At 38.3% G+C, this 14,755-nt stretch overlaps 2 protein-coding genes across 2 annotated transcripts; both read right to left on the bottom strand.

Annotated features, from left to right (window-relative positions):
* Window positions 1-6,039, bottom strand: LOC103963125 (coatomer subunit gamma). Its single transcript, XM_009375902.3, has 18 exons — window positions 5,826-6,039; window positions 5,284-5,378; window positions 5,125-5,175; window positions 4,863-4,976; window positions 4,574-4,774; window positions 4,395-4,496; window positions 3,867-3,974; window positions 3,558-3,788; window positions 3,011-3,261; window positions 2,706-2,877; window positions 2,468-2,623; window positions 2,293-2,343; window positions 1,964-2,104; window positions 1,669-1,866; window positions 1,440-1,571; window positions 1,186-1,359; window positions 820-1,059; window positions 1-568 (listed from the first exon to the last, which is right to left on the bottom strand). The coding sequence occupies exons 1-18, from the start codon at window positions 5,869-5,871 to the stop codon at window positions 371-373; spliced, it is 2,661 nt and encodes an 886-aa protein (XP_009374177.1). The 5' UTR covers window positions 5,872-6,039; the 3' UTR covers window positions 1-370.
* Window positions 6,040-9,513: 3,474 nt separating this feature from the next.
* LOC103963126 (guanine nucleotide-binding protein subunit beta) lies at window positions 9,514-14,742 on the bottom strand. Its single transcript, XM_048581127.1, has 6 exons — window positions 14,393-14,742; window positions 14,185-14,279; window positions 12,672-13,099; window positions 11,715-12,072; window positions 10,595-10,708; window positions 9,514-10,038 (listed from the first exon to the last, which is right to left on the bottom strand). Exons 1-6 carry the CDS (start codon window positions 14,496-14,498, stop codon window positions 10,003-10,005), a joined length of 1,137 nt encoding a protein of 378 aa, XP_048437084.1. The 5' UTR covers window positions 14,499-14,742; the 3' UTR covers window positions 9,514-10,002.
* Window positions 14,743-14,755: the final 13 nt, after the last annotated feature.

Below are 14,755 nucleotides of genomic sequence, written 5' to 3'. Positions count from 1 at the left end.
AACCAAACAGTAATACAATTTGCTTCTTTGTAATTCGGAGTGTCAACATTCAGGTCTACCACAAGTCCACAACAAATGTAATTGGAAAGAAAAACTAAACCTGAAACAAGAAAAATAGGGTAACTGGTATATCAATCCAATGATATCTTGACACGATACGATTCCGACTAAATTATTACTAATTAAGCAGATGAGCAGCCAAACGCTCAATCGAAAATGCAAATTGACCTCTCGCAAGCCCCTCGACCTCGAACTAGTGATGTTCATTTCTTTCTACAAAATATTTTGTTCTGTATGCAGCCGTATCCCCCGCCACTGCTCTCATTATAGAAAAGTGAAAAGGCTGTTGTTCAATGACAGCATTAACCAACTAGCCGCTGGCCACAATCTCATGAATGGCATCACTGACAGTTCCATCCTCCGATCTGACAGTAAGTTTCATCGCAACCTCCTTCGATGAACTGTCAATTCCAAATAACAACCGCACAAGAACCTTCACATTGCCTATGTACACACCGGACAATACACATGTGTGTGACCTTGAGTTGCTGGCAACGACCTCTGTGCCCTGAGCCATGCACACAATATATGTTATCGCTATAAAATGTTACCACTGAAAACTTCAAGCAGGAACAGAATATAATGCATTGTTAAGTATCTAATGCAGATTTATAGAGGTATCATATCCATTATGCACTTGCGTTGTTGAAGCGCACGCGATAAAAAGGCCTCACAGGCTTTTTAACATCCAGATCAACTGATTCTACAAGTACTTGCATAAAGACAAATCATAGACGTTTAATCTTAAAACAAAATTACCTCACAGGGCTGCATTCCAAGGAGGTTAATGACAGCATTAACAGCTTCAGTCAAGTTCTCCCTTGGCCCCAGGCCATATTCATCTACCCGCTCAAAATCAGCACCCATGCTATCCCAAGCATTCTTGAAATTGAAGACTGGAACCTTCAAAATGTAATCTGCAGCGACAACCTCAAGATCTTCCAGCTGGTATTCATCTTCCACACCATCTTCCTCTGCCTCACCAGTGGTTGGATCAACCTGGTGGCACACCCCCAGCTCATGAGAAAAGGGATTCAGACAAAGCTCAAAAGTTCTAAGGGTTGGCTTCTTAATATTGTCAAGAAACTCGGTCTATAAACAGGGCTAAAGGGAAGAACTTGATACCTCTTTAACAATGAACCTCAACAAGTTTGTAAATTTTCCAACTGCAGGGACACCTTCTGGCTTCTCAAATGCCAAAAAGGTTTGTCCAGGTGTATCATATGGAAGAGACCTGAGAGACCTGGATGCCACTTCAGAAAATTCCTCAGCTTCTGAAGCATCAACCACGACAATGACCTACGGCAGAGAGTTGTAAGGAAATTCTGAAGCATAACTACAAAAGTAAAAGTGCTTTTTTAATATAAAAAGGGCTTTACATCTTCCAGTAATTGCTCAGGAATGGTATTGGTGCAGTTGTACTGGAACACAACATGGCTATCAAAAATGTGCTTGACAACATTAACTGCATATTCAGTTTCTGGCTCTGTTAACTCCACAGGTGCTGAGGACTGGCATGTGAAAAAAGTACACAATCAATTCCTAAGACAAAAAAACATGAGCTGTAACGAGCACATAAAGTATGAGAAAATATTCACGTCGCAGAACCTTGAATAGTTTCCCAAAGTTTGAAAACTCCGGAATAGAGGAAAGCAACGCCTCATAAGCAGCAACTGTGGATGCAGGGCCAGTTGGAGGAGCACCAAGACCAGTTGGCTTTTTACTTTGAGCTTTCTTCTCAGCAAGTGGCTGTGACTTAACCTCCTTGGGTACAGAATTAATGTCAAATGGTTCTTCCGAAGCCTCCTATAATCACATTAAAACAATCATCAAAAGTCAAAACATGAGATAAGGACCTTAAGGGTATAAAAAAAAATAAGCAAATGGAGGTTATGTTACTCACATAATTCTTCAAACTTGTCTCCAGATTGACAAGTGGGACATCCAGAGACCCAAAAAGGAAGTCCTTTACATCATTGTCAGTCTCAACAACTGAACCATCTCCTCCAAGCGTATTTAGATAGAGTGTTGCCCTATCACGAACCTGAGAGAGTACCAAAAAGAAATTCAGTATATAACTATATACTGAATCTAAAACAAATAAATCATGAAAGAAATGGCACATAAACTCAGAAGCAGATTTGTACAGAGCCAGATACCTCATTTTAGGTGAGTGTTCATACATGTTATATATAACCTAAATTTAAGGCCTTGAATGTACATATAGGGTACCTCATCATCACTGTCAAAGAGACATCGTCGCAGCAGAATAAACACTCGCGGCTGATACATAGAAAAAAATAATTATAGTTCATTGTCATCAGTAACCATAGACAGAAACATATCTTCTTTGTATAGAGGGGGAGGGGGATCAGATTAAGCCATAATTCATTGAAAAAGATGTTACCTTCAATGAATCAACCATAGCACCAAATTTTGCCAATGTACTAACTGCACTCGCGCGAACAGTGGCATTCTCAAGATGTACTCGATTATATATGTACCTTATATATTTGCTTGGATCAGAGGTTTTTGGCCCTTCAATGCCCAAAAAGTGGAGTATCTAATAATAAAATATCTCAATCAGCCAAAAGAAAATTAAGAGGAATAGATTCTTCACCAAGTTTATGATAGATAAATCCCACCTGTGTAGAAAGATAGGTGAATTCACAATCTTCGATGAACTCGCAGAGATGAAGCAAGCCACTTTCTTTTGCATCAGGAATATCTCTAATGAGAATCACAATTGAATCAACAATTGCCTTTTTGTACTCAAACCCACCTTCTTCTCTAAGAATGTTGCTCAAAAAGTTCATCCTGTAGAAAACAAGAAGCAGTGACCATTACTTTGAAAACAACGGAGACAAATAAGAATATGTGCACTGAAAGATGAACAAAATGAAACCAAACATTCTCAAACAAAATTTTGAGTATGTGGTAGATCACTCACAGAGCTCTGAACTTCAAAGGAAATTTCAAACACAACGATCTTATGGCTTCCACAACAACAATTTTGAACTCATCAGCGATATCCGACATGAAATTAGTTATCTGCTTCATCAAGCGATCCACACTTGATTCATTTCCCGTCTTCAGAAGTGTTGTGATTGCAAGTGTGGCAATGCTCCTGTTCTGGTCAGAAATCAAACTCTCCATATCAATGTTGCAGTTTGTGACAGGCACTGGATGTGTCATTGCCACCTGGAAGAAAGATCAAAGTGATTATCAGGAATATTATTCACCGGGAAGCAAGAAAATAACTACAATCAAAATAATTTAGTCTAACAAGCCTTGTTTCACACGCAGAATAAAGAAACAGAACTAAAATCTACATACTATCAGTAATTGCCTCAAGATTACACTCAAAACTCCTTTCATATAGGATTTCTCATCTATCTCAAAACTACAAAAGCAGAACTCAGGACAGCAGGTCACTTTATTATAATAAATTTCAAACATAATGTGTATGTAGTAGAGTAAAAGGAGAAGAGGGATGCCTTGTTCAAGGTGCGGACAGCAGCAAATCTTAGAACTGGTTTCGAAGAGCTTAGGAATAGCTGCAGAACAGTGATTGCTGGAGTAAGTTCTCTGGGGGTCACACCATGGAGCTCTGTAATTGCTCTAGCAGCCTCCAAAATCACCATCTCTGCTTTGTGGCGAAGACAAGCCTCAAGATAATCGTAAAAGGGACGGTCGCCCGCTTGTGCATTTCCAGACTCGCGGATAACCTTTAGACAAACAATTTATTAAAATAAAGCATCAAAACACCAACAAAGCTAAAATAAAAGGTCCATAAGAATAAGCACCTGACTAGTATAACGAATCAAAAGGCACTGGGCCAATGGAGAGCGGACATTCCCCTTTGTCAAGCTGGTAACCAACTTGCTAACAGCAAGACGGTCATTCTGTCGTATCTGCAATTTCAAAAGTACAAGATTATCAACACCTTTCAATTGTAAAAAGGATAATTTATAATTATTCTAACGAAAATTGTTGAGTTGATGCAGAATCTTTCTTTGTATTCCACTTTAAAACTTAAAAAATGAAGGTTCACCTACAAGAATCACATTATATGGAATGAATGCTAAAAAAGGAAACTAGGCCCCATGATTGAGAATTAAAAGCTGAACCAGTCTGCAAAACGACAAATCACTGCACACCTAGCCCACTTGCTCACATCAACCAAACATTTGTCTATAAATGCAAGTAATTAGTTAATAATTAAATGTAAATAACCATATGGAATGGATTTTGACTAAAAGCTTCCTCTATGTTTCGGGAAAGAAAAAATCTTGAATGTAAAGTCTGAAAACCAAACCAACTATGGCACATACCTGATGAAGTAAAGCCAGTGCATGGAACTGTACAAGGGCTGCTCTTGACTGGACAGCTTCCTGAACCTCATTGCTCCATCTTTTGACAATCTCTGGGTTAGTCTGTCAAAAGAGAAAGATAAGGGTGCAAAGCCAACAAATAAATAAAACCCAAGACTTATGTACAGCAGAAACAGTACCTGGAGCAGATGGATCCCACTGACTAGAGCTGCACTTGCAACCACTGGATTCTTATCAACAATGGCTTGTTTCAGATATCGCTCAATCTGGGTAAGAAGGGTTCCATCTGTAATCCGACAGAGGACACGGATGGCATTTGCCCGATACATGTCTGTTTTACTATTCATATCCTTCATCAGGGAGCTTGTCACAATAATAACCTTGTTATGAGAAAAATTTCAGAAGTCAGTCCCAATTTTTGAGCATGCAAATGTACGAAGGAAATTAAATGATATAAAGTTGAGTCACCTCATCTGCAGAGGGGGACAACTCTTTTATGATCAGATAAACCATTCTCCTCAATCCTATATCTCTCGATTGGAAAAGCTTGGTCACAGAAAAGAAAACTTCTGTAGCTTCAACCTAATAATTTAATACAAAGTAACAAGAATCAATTGATGGCCAAAGTATACAATAACAAAATGATGCCACTAGATCACTAAAATTGACGATAAGATATTGATCAATGTCAAGGGAGCAACAGAACCATTTGGTACAGAAGAAACCTAACCTTTGTAAAGGTTTCCCCCTGGTTCAGTAGATACAAAAGCTTTGTGATAACCTGAAAATTGATGACAATGACAAATATACAAAATCAGTTTCTGCTGAGCAAATAAGAAGACAGAAAAAAGGCAATTAGATGGATAATTTGGTGGTGCAAAGCAATAACCTGGGAGCATCTTCTAGCGTCGAGTTGAGGATCATTAAAAACCCTCGCTTCCTGAAGAACAGCACCCTTCTCAATCCCCAGAAACGGAGAATACTCTGCAGAAAATCAACATTAAAACAATTACTACAAAAATCACACCATTAACATTTCTAATACCGTGAAACTCGGACCTAATTAAACGAGGCTACAAGATCCCTATCACTATCCCACTGGCATTAAATCAAGACAAACCGAGTAGATTTGCCACAATTTTACTAACCGCATTGCGACATAACCTCAACAAAACTTAGAAAATATCCAGATCAGGACAAATTGAAGCAGATCAACAATAATTAAACCCTAATTCACTCAAATCCGATTCAAATGCTTCACGGTACGTAAATCGAGAAACAAAACCGCTACAACAAAGAGATCTGGGAACACGAATCGCCGATTGATGAGTCGCAACACAGAGAGCCGAAGTCGAACAAATTGGGAGAAAAAAAACCAGATCGAATTGGAGAGCGAAAACAATTGAGAGGTCTGTGAGCGAAGGGACATACCTTCGTCATCGCGATCGTCGTCCTTCTTCACAAGAGGCTGAGCCATCGCAGAACGAAGTGAATCCTGAGATGTGCAAAAACTGTAGGACAAAAACCTCCCTCTCTCTTCTCTCTGTGTGTTGTTCGTTGGTTCGCTTCGCGAGTGAGGTAGTTTGAAGGAGAATAACAAGAGAAAAATGAGGGTTTCTTTCTAAAAACAACCGCACAGAGGGCTTCAGATCACATGGTGAACTAGACGAAGGAGTTGGGTTCCGCTGTGGGTGAGGATCTGGTCGTGGTGAAGTATCGGCCGAATGGTAGTGCTCCACGTCATGTGGCCGGTGGTTTTAGTAGGAGTTGAATTTCTAATTTACCCTTCCACTCAAAAATAATAGTAGTTGTTAAGCCAACTCTAATGGAAATGGCTAAAGGTCCAAAGTAAAAAATGATCTGATTTATTCAAAAATTCCTCATTAACCGATGGTTGAATTATAATTCTAAGAAGTTCATCAAGCTATTATTTGGTCAAAGGAGATCAGACTAGCCAAATGTAGATCCTCTTCTAAACTTATTTTTTTTAGTCAACTATTTAGTTGCAATAATTTATTCAAATTCAACGTTTAAATTTGAAAACATTTAATGGTAGTTTAATTAAATTAAGCAATAAATTAAAATATAAACTTAAAACTAAAAAATTATTAAGATGTTATGTTTAGCTCATTCGGTTAAAGACAGTATATGAGTATGATTTGACATTGTTCATTTAAAAATAATTTTTTTTACAAAGCCGTACAGAGCTATGTTTAGCCCCAATCGGATAGAAATAGCCTTACATTTCCTCATATTTTTTTTTACCTCCCAATTTATTGGAATTTAAATCACAAAATTTCAACTTAATTGTCGACTCCAGTTGAGAAGCTAGGATTAGGGTTGGGTTCAAAAAACCGAAAACCGAAAAAAACCGACAACCAAACCGGACCGAGGCCAAAAAAAACCAAACCGCAAAAAAACCGAACCGAACCGAATCTGACTAGTTCGGTTTCGGTTTTTGAGGCTCGGAAACCGAACCGAACCGATATATATATATATATAATTTTTTTGAATATTTATAAATAGTTTAGTCATACAATCATAACAAAACAGAACCTGTTGCCAAGTTGGTTTCAATGAAACTTTACAAGCTGGAGGCATGGGTTCGAACCCTCATGCCTCCATGATTTGTGAGTTTATTTTTAATTTTTTAATCTTTTTAACAAAACCCTTAAACCTTTATTGCATTTGATTTTGTTAGATTATTTTAAATAACATTTTAATTAGTATCTTTTCTTTTATTATTTCTATTTAGAAATGGCAAGTGGAAGTTCAAAAAAAGGTGATATGTTGCCCCCTAGGCCACCCAAGCGTTAGCAAGCAAATTGTCGTTGAAAAAGTACGTGGATCACTCTCATTGTGGGGCACTTGAAAGTTGAAATTTGGAATGTTTATTTTAGTCTTTTAGATGTGGAATACTTGAACTTTGATGTGTATTTTAAGTTTGGACTTTTGAAATATTTAAACTTTGATGTTTATTTAATTTGGACTTTGGAACACTTGATTATAATTAAACTTTGAATTGAATGTTTATTCATTGTCTTTGAGTTGAGACTGATTAGATTAGAAATTTGGAATGCTTATTTTGAGCTTGACGATTATGTTGAATAGGACTTATTACAAAATGGATGCAAGTTGTTTTCATATACTTTTTTTAAGCTACTTGGGAAAAAAAGCAAAAAAAAAAAAAAAAAAAAAAAAAAACCGAACCGGGCCGAAACCGAACCGAATACAAACCGAACCGAACACAAATCGATAGAAAACCGAACGGAACCGAACCCACCCCTAGCTAGGATCCTCCACCACCTCAAATCAACTCCAAACATGCAGACAGCCTGTAATAGCCCCCGATTGCCTGTGCCTCGGCCATTACACTAGAACTAGAACTAAATACAAGGCCACCGCGCCACGGTTCATTCACTTTTGTAATTTGGAAATGCATGTACTAATATGACACGCAGTTCTCAATAAACCTCCAAAACACGTTCATAATCTTGTACCAAATTCAAATAACGCTTCAAATCTTCGGTACCAAATATTTGTACCAAGAGGGTGCATTTGTTGCACCGAACTATCTCGGACTAAACTAGCTTTCTGGGACTAAGCTGGACTAACTTAGTGAAACGTTTGGTGCAGTGTCGAACGAAGAATGGAGGATATAAACTCAACTAATTTTCGGAACTTCTGCAACCACAACTGAAATCAAACATGCATCCAGAACCCCAAAGGTTCATCACAACAACAAAAAAAATTCCAACAAAAAAGGCAAAATCTTTAAACTTTGAAGAGCTTCAAAGACCCAGATTCTCCTTCTCAAAGAAAAACAAAAATTATTTCACCATTTCATACTACACGGCTCAAAGCAGTAAATCACACGAATTTGGCTCTGTAAAGACTACCCCAACTACAAATATTCAAGCTTTAAAGCAAAACCCATAACCTTTTCCACATTGCTTCTTCACAGAGCTACAGAAAACCCATGAACAAAAAACAAGAAGTGGGTCTTCAAATTTAGCAACAAAACTACAATAATCAAGGAACCAATCACGATAATGAAAATATAACAACATGACTGACCCACAATCAAATCCAAAACTTTACAACAAAATCAAGCAGGACTCTCTCTTCTTCGTTGGAACTTAGAAGCATCAGCAACAAAGGAGAGTTGCTACTCCCCTCTCCTCCTCCAAGCCTTTTTTTTCTTCTAATTTTCAATTTATAAATCCAAACTTCAATCCGTTTTTGTCTACCCGACCACCGATTCGAGTCCATCAACCTTCTCCCTCCTCTTCTCCCTCCTACTCTGGTTTGGATGCAAATCAGTTTTTCTCCAATTGCAGATTCAGATATTCCAGCGGAGGCCATTCCGTCTGAACATTAGCTCTCGACCATTCGGTTAGGGTCTGATAGGGATTGAGTGGGAATTGGAAGGATTATCTGATTTGGGGATTTAGGGTATTTGATTGTTGCTAGATCGTGGAGGGGAGGTGCATTGAGAGAGAGGCGTTTCTGATTTATTGGATGTCGTCGTCATCGCAGTCAAAAGTGGTTGAGGACGCTAGCAAGACGACGACGTTGAGTAGCTTCGAAAGGCGAGGACGAGAACAACCAAAAGGTTTCGGGGGTCTCGCTAGCTAAGACCGATTAGTGAGGTCTCCAATCATAGCGAGCGAAACTTAGTCCTACTTAAGTTGGTCCACACAAATAACAAACAAAAGATTGGACTAATTGTTAGTTCAGTCTAGTCCAGTGAGGCCTAATAAAGAGAAACAAACACACCCAATAAGTACTAGCCTTCTTATATTTCAACACACGTCCAACCACGTATCTCTCTAACCTAACAATAAAAGGTTTCATTATAATTATAAGAAAAATAAAACTAATCCAAAAAGAAAAAACTCAAACAACCAAAAAACCAGCTCCACCCCAACCCATCCTCGACAGCCACTCTACTCAGTCATTGACTCTAACAACTAAAAGCTAGGAACATAGCTACAGCCTTCTGCCGCGTCTAGCTACATAAGTATATTTGCAAAGGAACATAGCTATTGGCGATGCCGATGACTGGTGCAGGAAAAGATTTAAAACAACAAATACTTCTTTGCAAATTCATTCCTCGTAAGTAAACACGCAATGGTTCTTTACTTCCATTTCTTTTCTCCCTCTATTAATTTTCAAAACAACAAATACCCAAAAACAAGAGCAAGCAAATAGAAAAACACAAGGGGCAAGGAGAGTAAGAAACAACAGAGAGACTAAGTCATTTACAACATTCTAATGGAAGGTACATGGACGTGTGGGAGACGGTAGCTACAGAGGAAATGTATTCAGGCAGTGAGCAGATGGGACGGTTTCTCAAGCCGGAGTTTTCGTGAAATGTATCTTTTTTTTTTCTCCCAATGTTAAAATCGACTGTTTTTCCATATGGGGTTACAACAAGCAGCAACACATTAGAGGATCTTTTAGTTTCTCAAACCCAGTATCTTCATCAACAATACAGAAAGCTACAGAGGACATACTATGCGAGGCATTGAGAACCTGAACCGTGGGTCTGAGAAAAGCAGAAATTAAGGATACAGAAGATGGAGGTATCTGCTTCCCGGTTGGATCAAATTATTTTCCTATGCCCTCCGAAAGCCCATATCTGCAATAAACACGAAGCAAAGTCATATTTCATAATAAGCAATATGGCACTTTTTCTAATGAATGATGCATAGTAGACTGATTGAGAACATAAAGAAGAAAACCAGCATATCTCCATGAATATCAGACTAAGAGATATACGATAACTAGAACAAAGATAATTTACTCCCGTGGTAGATTATGCACACAAGAATGCTTTTGCATGTTGAAGTGTCATAGGAAGGAGAGATTCTCTCGTGCAACCAAGATTTAGTCATGTCCTAGTGGTGCCACCGTCCAATAAATGCTTGCCATGTGTTAAAAAAGTGCACTCACAGTCTAATTGGCTATTGACATGTCTTGAATTGGTGATATGAGCATAAAAAGGGTACTAACTTGTAACATAAACATCAAATTACACTGCCTTATTTTATATTCTTTTTCCTCTACTTTTATTTGCATTCATGATTGCAGAAAGAAACGCATTAAGAAGATAAATCAAGGAATAATAGTAAAAATGATGTTTCCCATGCATGTTGCATGCAGTGGAATAACAGATACAGGGCTAAGGAAATAACCTTTAAATTTGTATCCCAACTTCCTGTACACAAGGCACTTCCATCAGCCGACAAACCCAAACAGCTAATTTGTGCCTCGTGTGAGGTTTGGAGGGATCCCAAGTTCAAAACCACCTGTCACAAAATGAGAGAGCAATTAGAGCCAATTCATCCATTTACAGGCGTTGCCATAAAATCCATGGCCACAAACCAATATTAATAAAATGATGGAACAAAATCAAAATGCAAGATTTACAGGACTAGTTTATGACTAGGCATTCTAAAAGTGTTACAATTGTATTCATGAAAATTTTGCACCATAACATCTCATTTGGCAGGATTAATTTATGACTCTGACATTTAAAAGTATGACATTTTTATTTACAAAATATTGACATTTCTACGTTGCAGCATGGACAACCATAACCTCCCAAGGTGGGACCCAACAGCTACTCCTCCTTCCCCCCACCCTAGGTATTGAAGGAGGTTTACTAAACAAACTTTATTCCTCAAATTGCATGCAATGCTATAGATGTTATTTTTACATTATGATTGATCATGGTATAGGCAGGGCACATGGCAATAGACCTTACCAAGAAACCTTGACAATCCAAGATGCATTTTCTTGTTTTAAGAATAACTATCACAAATGAAAACCTTAACTGTATTTTCAACCAAGGAAGTGAGACTTATATCAAGATTATATCAAGTGCTAGAACCTATGAGAAACACAATCAAGGGAGAAATAAGAGCTCAGCTACGGATTTTCAAGTTACCCTGCTAAATGGAACCAGTTGGGTAGGATGACTTTACATTGTGAACAAGACATTCTGCTGTGTTTAGCTTAAAAACAAAACATTCATAAAATGCTTATATTTACAAGTCATATTTGAGAATAGAAAAAATAACTTATAAATCAAATGTATGTAAATGTGACGTACCACCCATGCAAGATGTTGCCAATAAACATGTTGAATCAAATGCTTATAGACCAAAACTAGAATCTAAAGTACAAGACAACATGATTGTACGGCATCAGCAAAATAACTTATTTAATAAAAGACGGGGGATCAATTGAAGATGCAAAAGCATATTCATATTTGGTGAAGAGGTCGAATATGGCCAACTAAATTGGCTTTACCTTTGCCAACAAAGTATCCCATACATAGCAATCCCCATTTGTGTATCCAGCGAAGAGAAGCCTTCCTGATATTGAGAATGCAATTGTTTTCACAGGTGGCACATCATTATCACTGTGTGGCTGATGGTATACTTGGAGTTGGTGCCCAGTTCTAATGTCAAATAATCTGCAAGTTCCATCATCTGAGCCAGTTCCAAATCTATTTCCATCTGGAAAGAACTTTACCACATTAACATCCCCCTCATGACCATGAAATGTTCGCACTGCTCGACTTGCAACACGAGTGTCCCACAATCGAGCAGTTGTATCACAAGAACCAGAGACAAACAATCTTGAGTTGCTTTGATTGATGGATACACTGAAAGAATGCAAAACAATTTACTTAGAATTCCATGAGAAATAGTATCCTTTCATAAACACTGAGGTTTGTGTGACAAATACAGTGCTCATGATGGAAAAGCAAAAGTAAAAGCAAACGGTAAAGGTACAGGAGGCAACATTAAGGATTAAGGAAGATTCTTTTAAACTCAAATACAGAACAGAAAACCATATATTGGGATAACTAAAAAAAGACATCACTTTCCAGTCAAAGTTAGGAATGAATGGCAAGCCTAGACACAATTACTAACAGCATTCAGTATTTTAGAGCAAACAGTTCCATTACATCGTAAATTCATGGGCATGAATATGGACCACTCTACCTGCCGGTATCCAACCGAGAACAGCTAAATCAAAGTATTTCAGCAGATGAATTAAAAGAACAAATTTTCATGAGCTATGGTTTACAAAAGTATCAAGTTTAATCACTATTGTTCAGCTAAAATACAAAATTCTTTATTTCTGCTTCACAATATGTAAGGGTAAAAAATAAAATTTGCAGGTGCTTATTGAACACGACCACCAGAACCAGATGCAATAAATGTTACACATACAGCCATTTAAAACGAGCCAGTATACCTCAGTACATCTGCAGTGTGTCGTCCAGACTGAAATTCACCTCCAAAAACTGAAGTCCTGAGTCCAGTAGTAATATCCCACAAAACACATGTATGATCTCCAGAACCAGTAATCAGGTGGGCGTCCTCATCTGGAACGTATTGACAGGAGGAAACATAACCCTTATGCCCATTAAGTGTTCTTGATACAGGTAGATTCCCATCCTTGTCGCACAGAGAATTCAGGTTGAAAATAGAGCAAGCACTATCAAGGCCACCACAAGCAACAGATTGACCAGTCGGTGAGAAAGCACAAGTCATGACCCATGCACAAGGTAATTTTATAGCATGAGTCTTCTGGCTTGTTAGTGCATTCCACACTATCAAACGCCCGTCTTGAGATGCACTGACAATTCGATTCTTTTCAGAGGTCCAATCTAACGAATACACCTACAGCAGTCTCAGTGAGCATAAATCTTATAGAACCTTCTCATATTCAAACTGGCATCACAAATACTTTAACTAGACATAAACTGATATGTAATTATTTGTAAGGGTGAAGAGTAACACAAATCTTGTTCTATTACTTCTTTTCCTCCATAATGTCAAAATGTGAATCAATTTAGTTCCTATATAATTTTGCATAGTTTTGTATATTCAATTTATTTTTTTATAAACCTCAAAACCACTGTGCTCTTTCTCCACTAATTTTCCATTGAACATTTTGTTAGCTACTCACCTCCCACAAACTCTATAGCAATTTAATCGAGGGTAGTAGCTCTCTTATACCTGAAAGTTTCTTAGCTGGACAATTCTCCCATTCTATACCCACAGTCTCAAAAGAAAATGAAAGAAGACATGGCTAGGCCGAGACCCCCGGACATGACTTATTTTCAAACAAATTATTGTTTTAGTTGTTTTTTTTTTTTTTTTTTTTTTTTTTGGAACTATGTAGGTGGATACAAATGTTCAGTTAAGAAATAGGACTTCTTTTACGGTGTCAATAGGACTACCCTTTATATGATGTCAAATTTAAAATCTTCCAATTACTACAGGTCAATCTCCTAGTGTTGAATGGGCTTGCTACCTGAAATGCCACTACCTATTAATACTTTCGACCATTGTCTTGAATGCATTTAACTCCAATTACTGTCTTCTAGACATTTAACTTGGTCCATATTCCTAATCAACCTACCAATTTTTTTGGCTAGTTTGTAGATGCCTTTTCACGTCTTTTATACCTAACCTGCGATACGATTCGTGCCCTTTTTCTTTGGTATGATTTCACTCTCAAAAATTACTCACACTCTCCCGACTAGTCAAACCCAAAAATTACAATTTCACATATCCAAAACATAAAAGAAACTAGCTTTGTAATCTGAACAGCACGCTTCAAACAACCAATGCCCAACAATTCCACTAACCCATATGAATGTGCATTCGAAAGAACCGAAAGATGCTCACTTTTAAAAACAAAACATACCAGAGACCACACAGGCACAAAAACACACAGAATTACATGTGGGCAATCATACCTTCCCTGTATGACCTTGCAAGGTTCTGCAGCACACAAGATCGGTGGGGCCAAATGTGAGCGGAGTCTTCCCCTGAGACCTTGCATACCCAGCCACTGCAAAAATTCCACCAGCACAACCAATTAGATTTAAAACCCCCAAAAATTACAATCCAGTAGAATAATATTCAGTAATAATTAACAAACCAGCAAACCCACCACCGCCATACCATCAGTGTCGAGCAAGGAGGCGCGCTTCTGCTTCAACCGCTCTCTGAGCGAGTTGACGGTGTCGCTCGCCGCCACGTGGCGCTCTTTAAGCTCCGCAACTGACATTGCTCGGAATTCGAGCTCAGGATTCGGTCATGGAGCAGAAGTCGAAAGAGTCCTCCGGTTCAGAGCGAAATTAGGGTTTCCATTCCTGCTTCTGCAAATCCAACGGGAAGCTAAAACTCGCGAGGAAGGAAGGGAAGCTCTGAACGTACGTATGTGAAAGGTGAAAAGGCGGAAGACGGTTGTTGGCTTCTGGTCTCGTGTCTGAACGAGTCGCTGGGACTTTGGCTGAGAGAGAGAGAGAGAGAGAGAGAGAGAGA

The sequence above is a fragment of a genome, unplaced genomic scaffold (genome assembly GCF_019419815.1).
Source record: "Pyrus x bretschneideri cultivar Hongxiangsu unplaced genomic scaffold, Pyrus_bretschneideri_v1 Contig16, whole genome shotgun sequence".
Lineage (NCBI taxonomy): Eukaryota > Viridiplantae > Streptophyta > Magnoliopsida > Rosales > Rosaceae > Pyrus > Pyrus x bretschneideri.
Note: the sequence above shows the minus strand (reverse complement) of the source record. Positions and strands in the feature narration are given on the sequence as shown.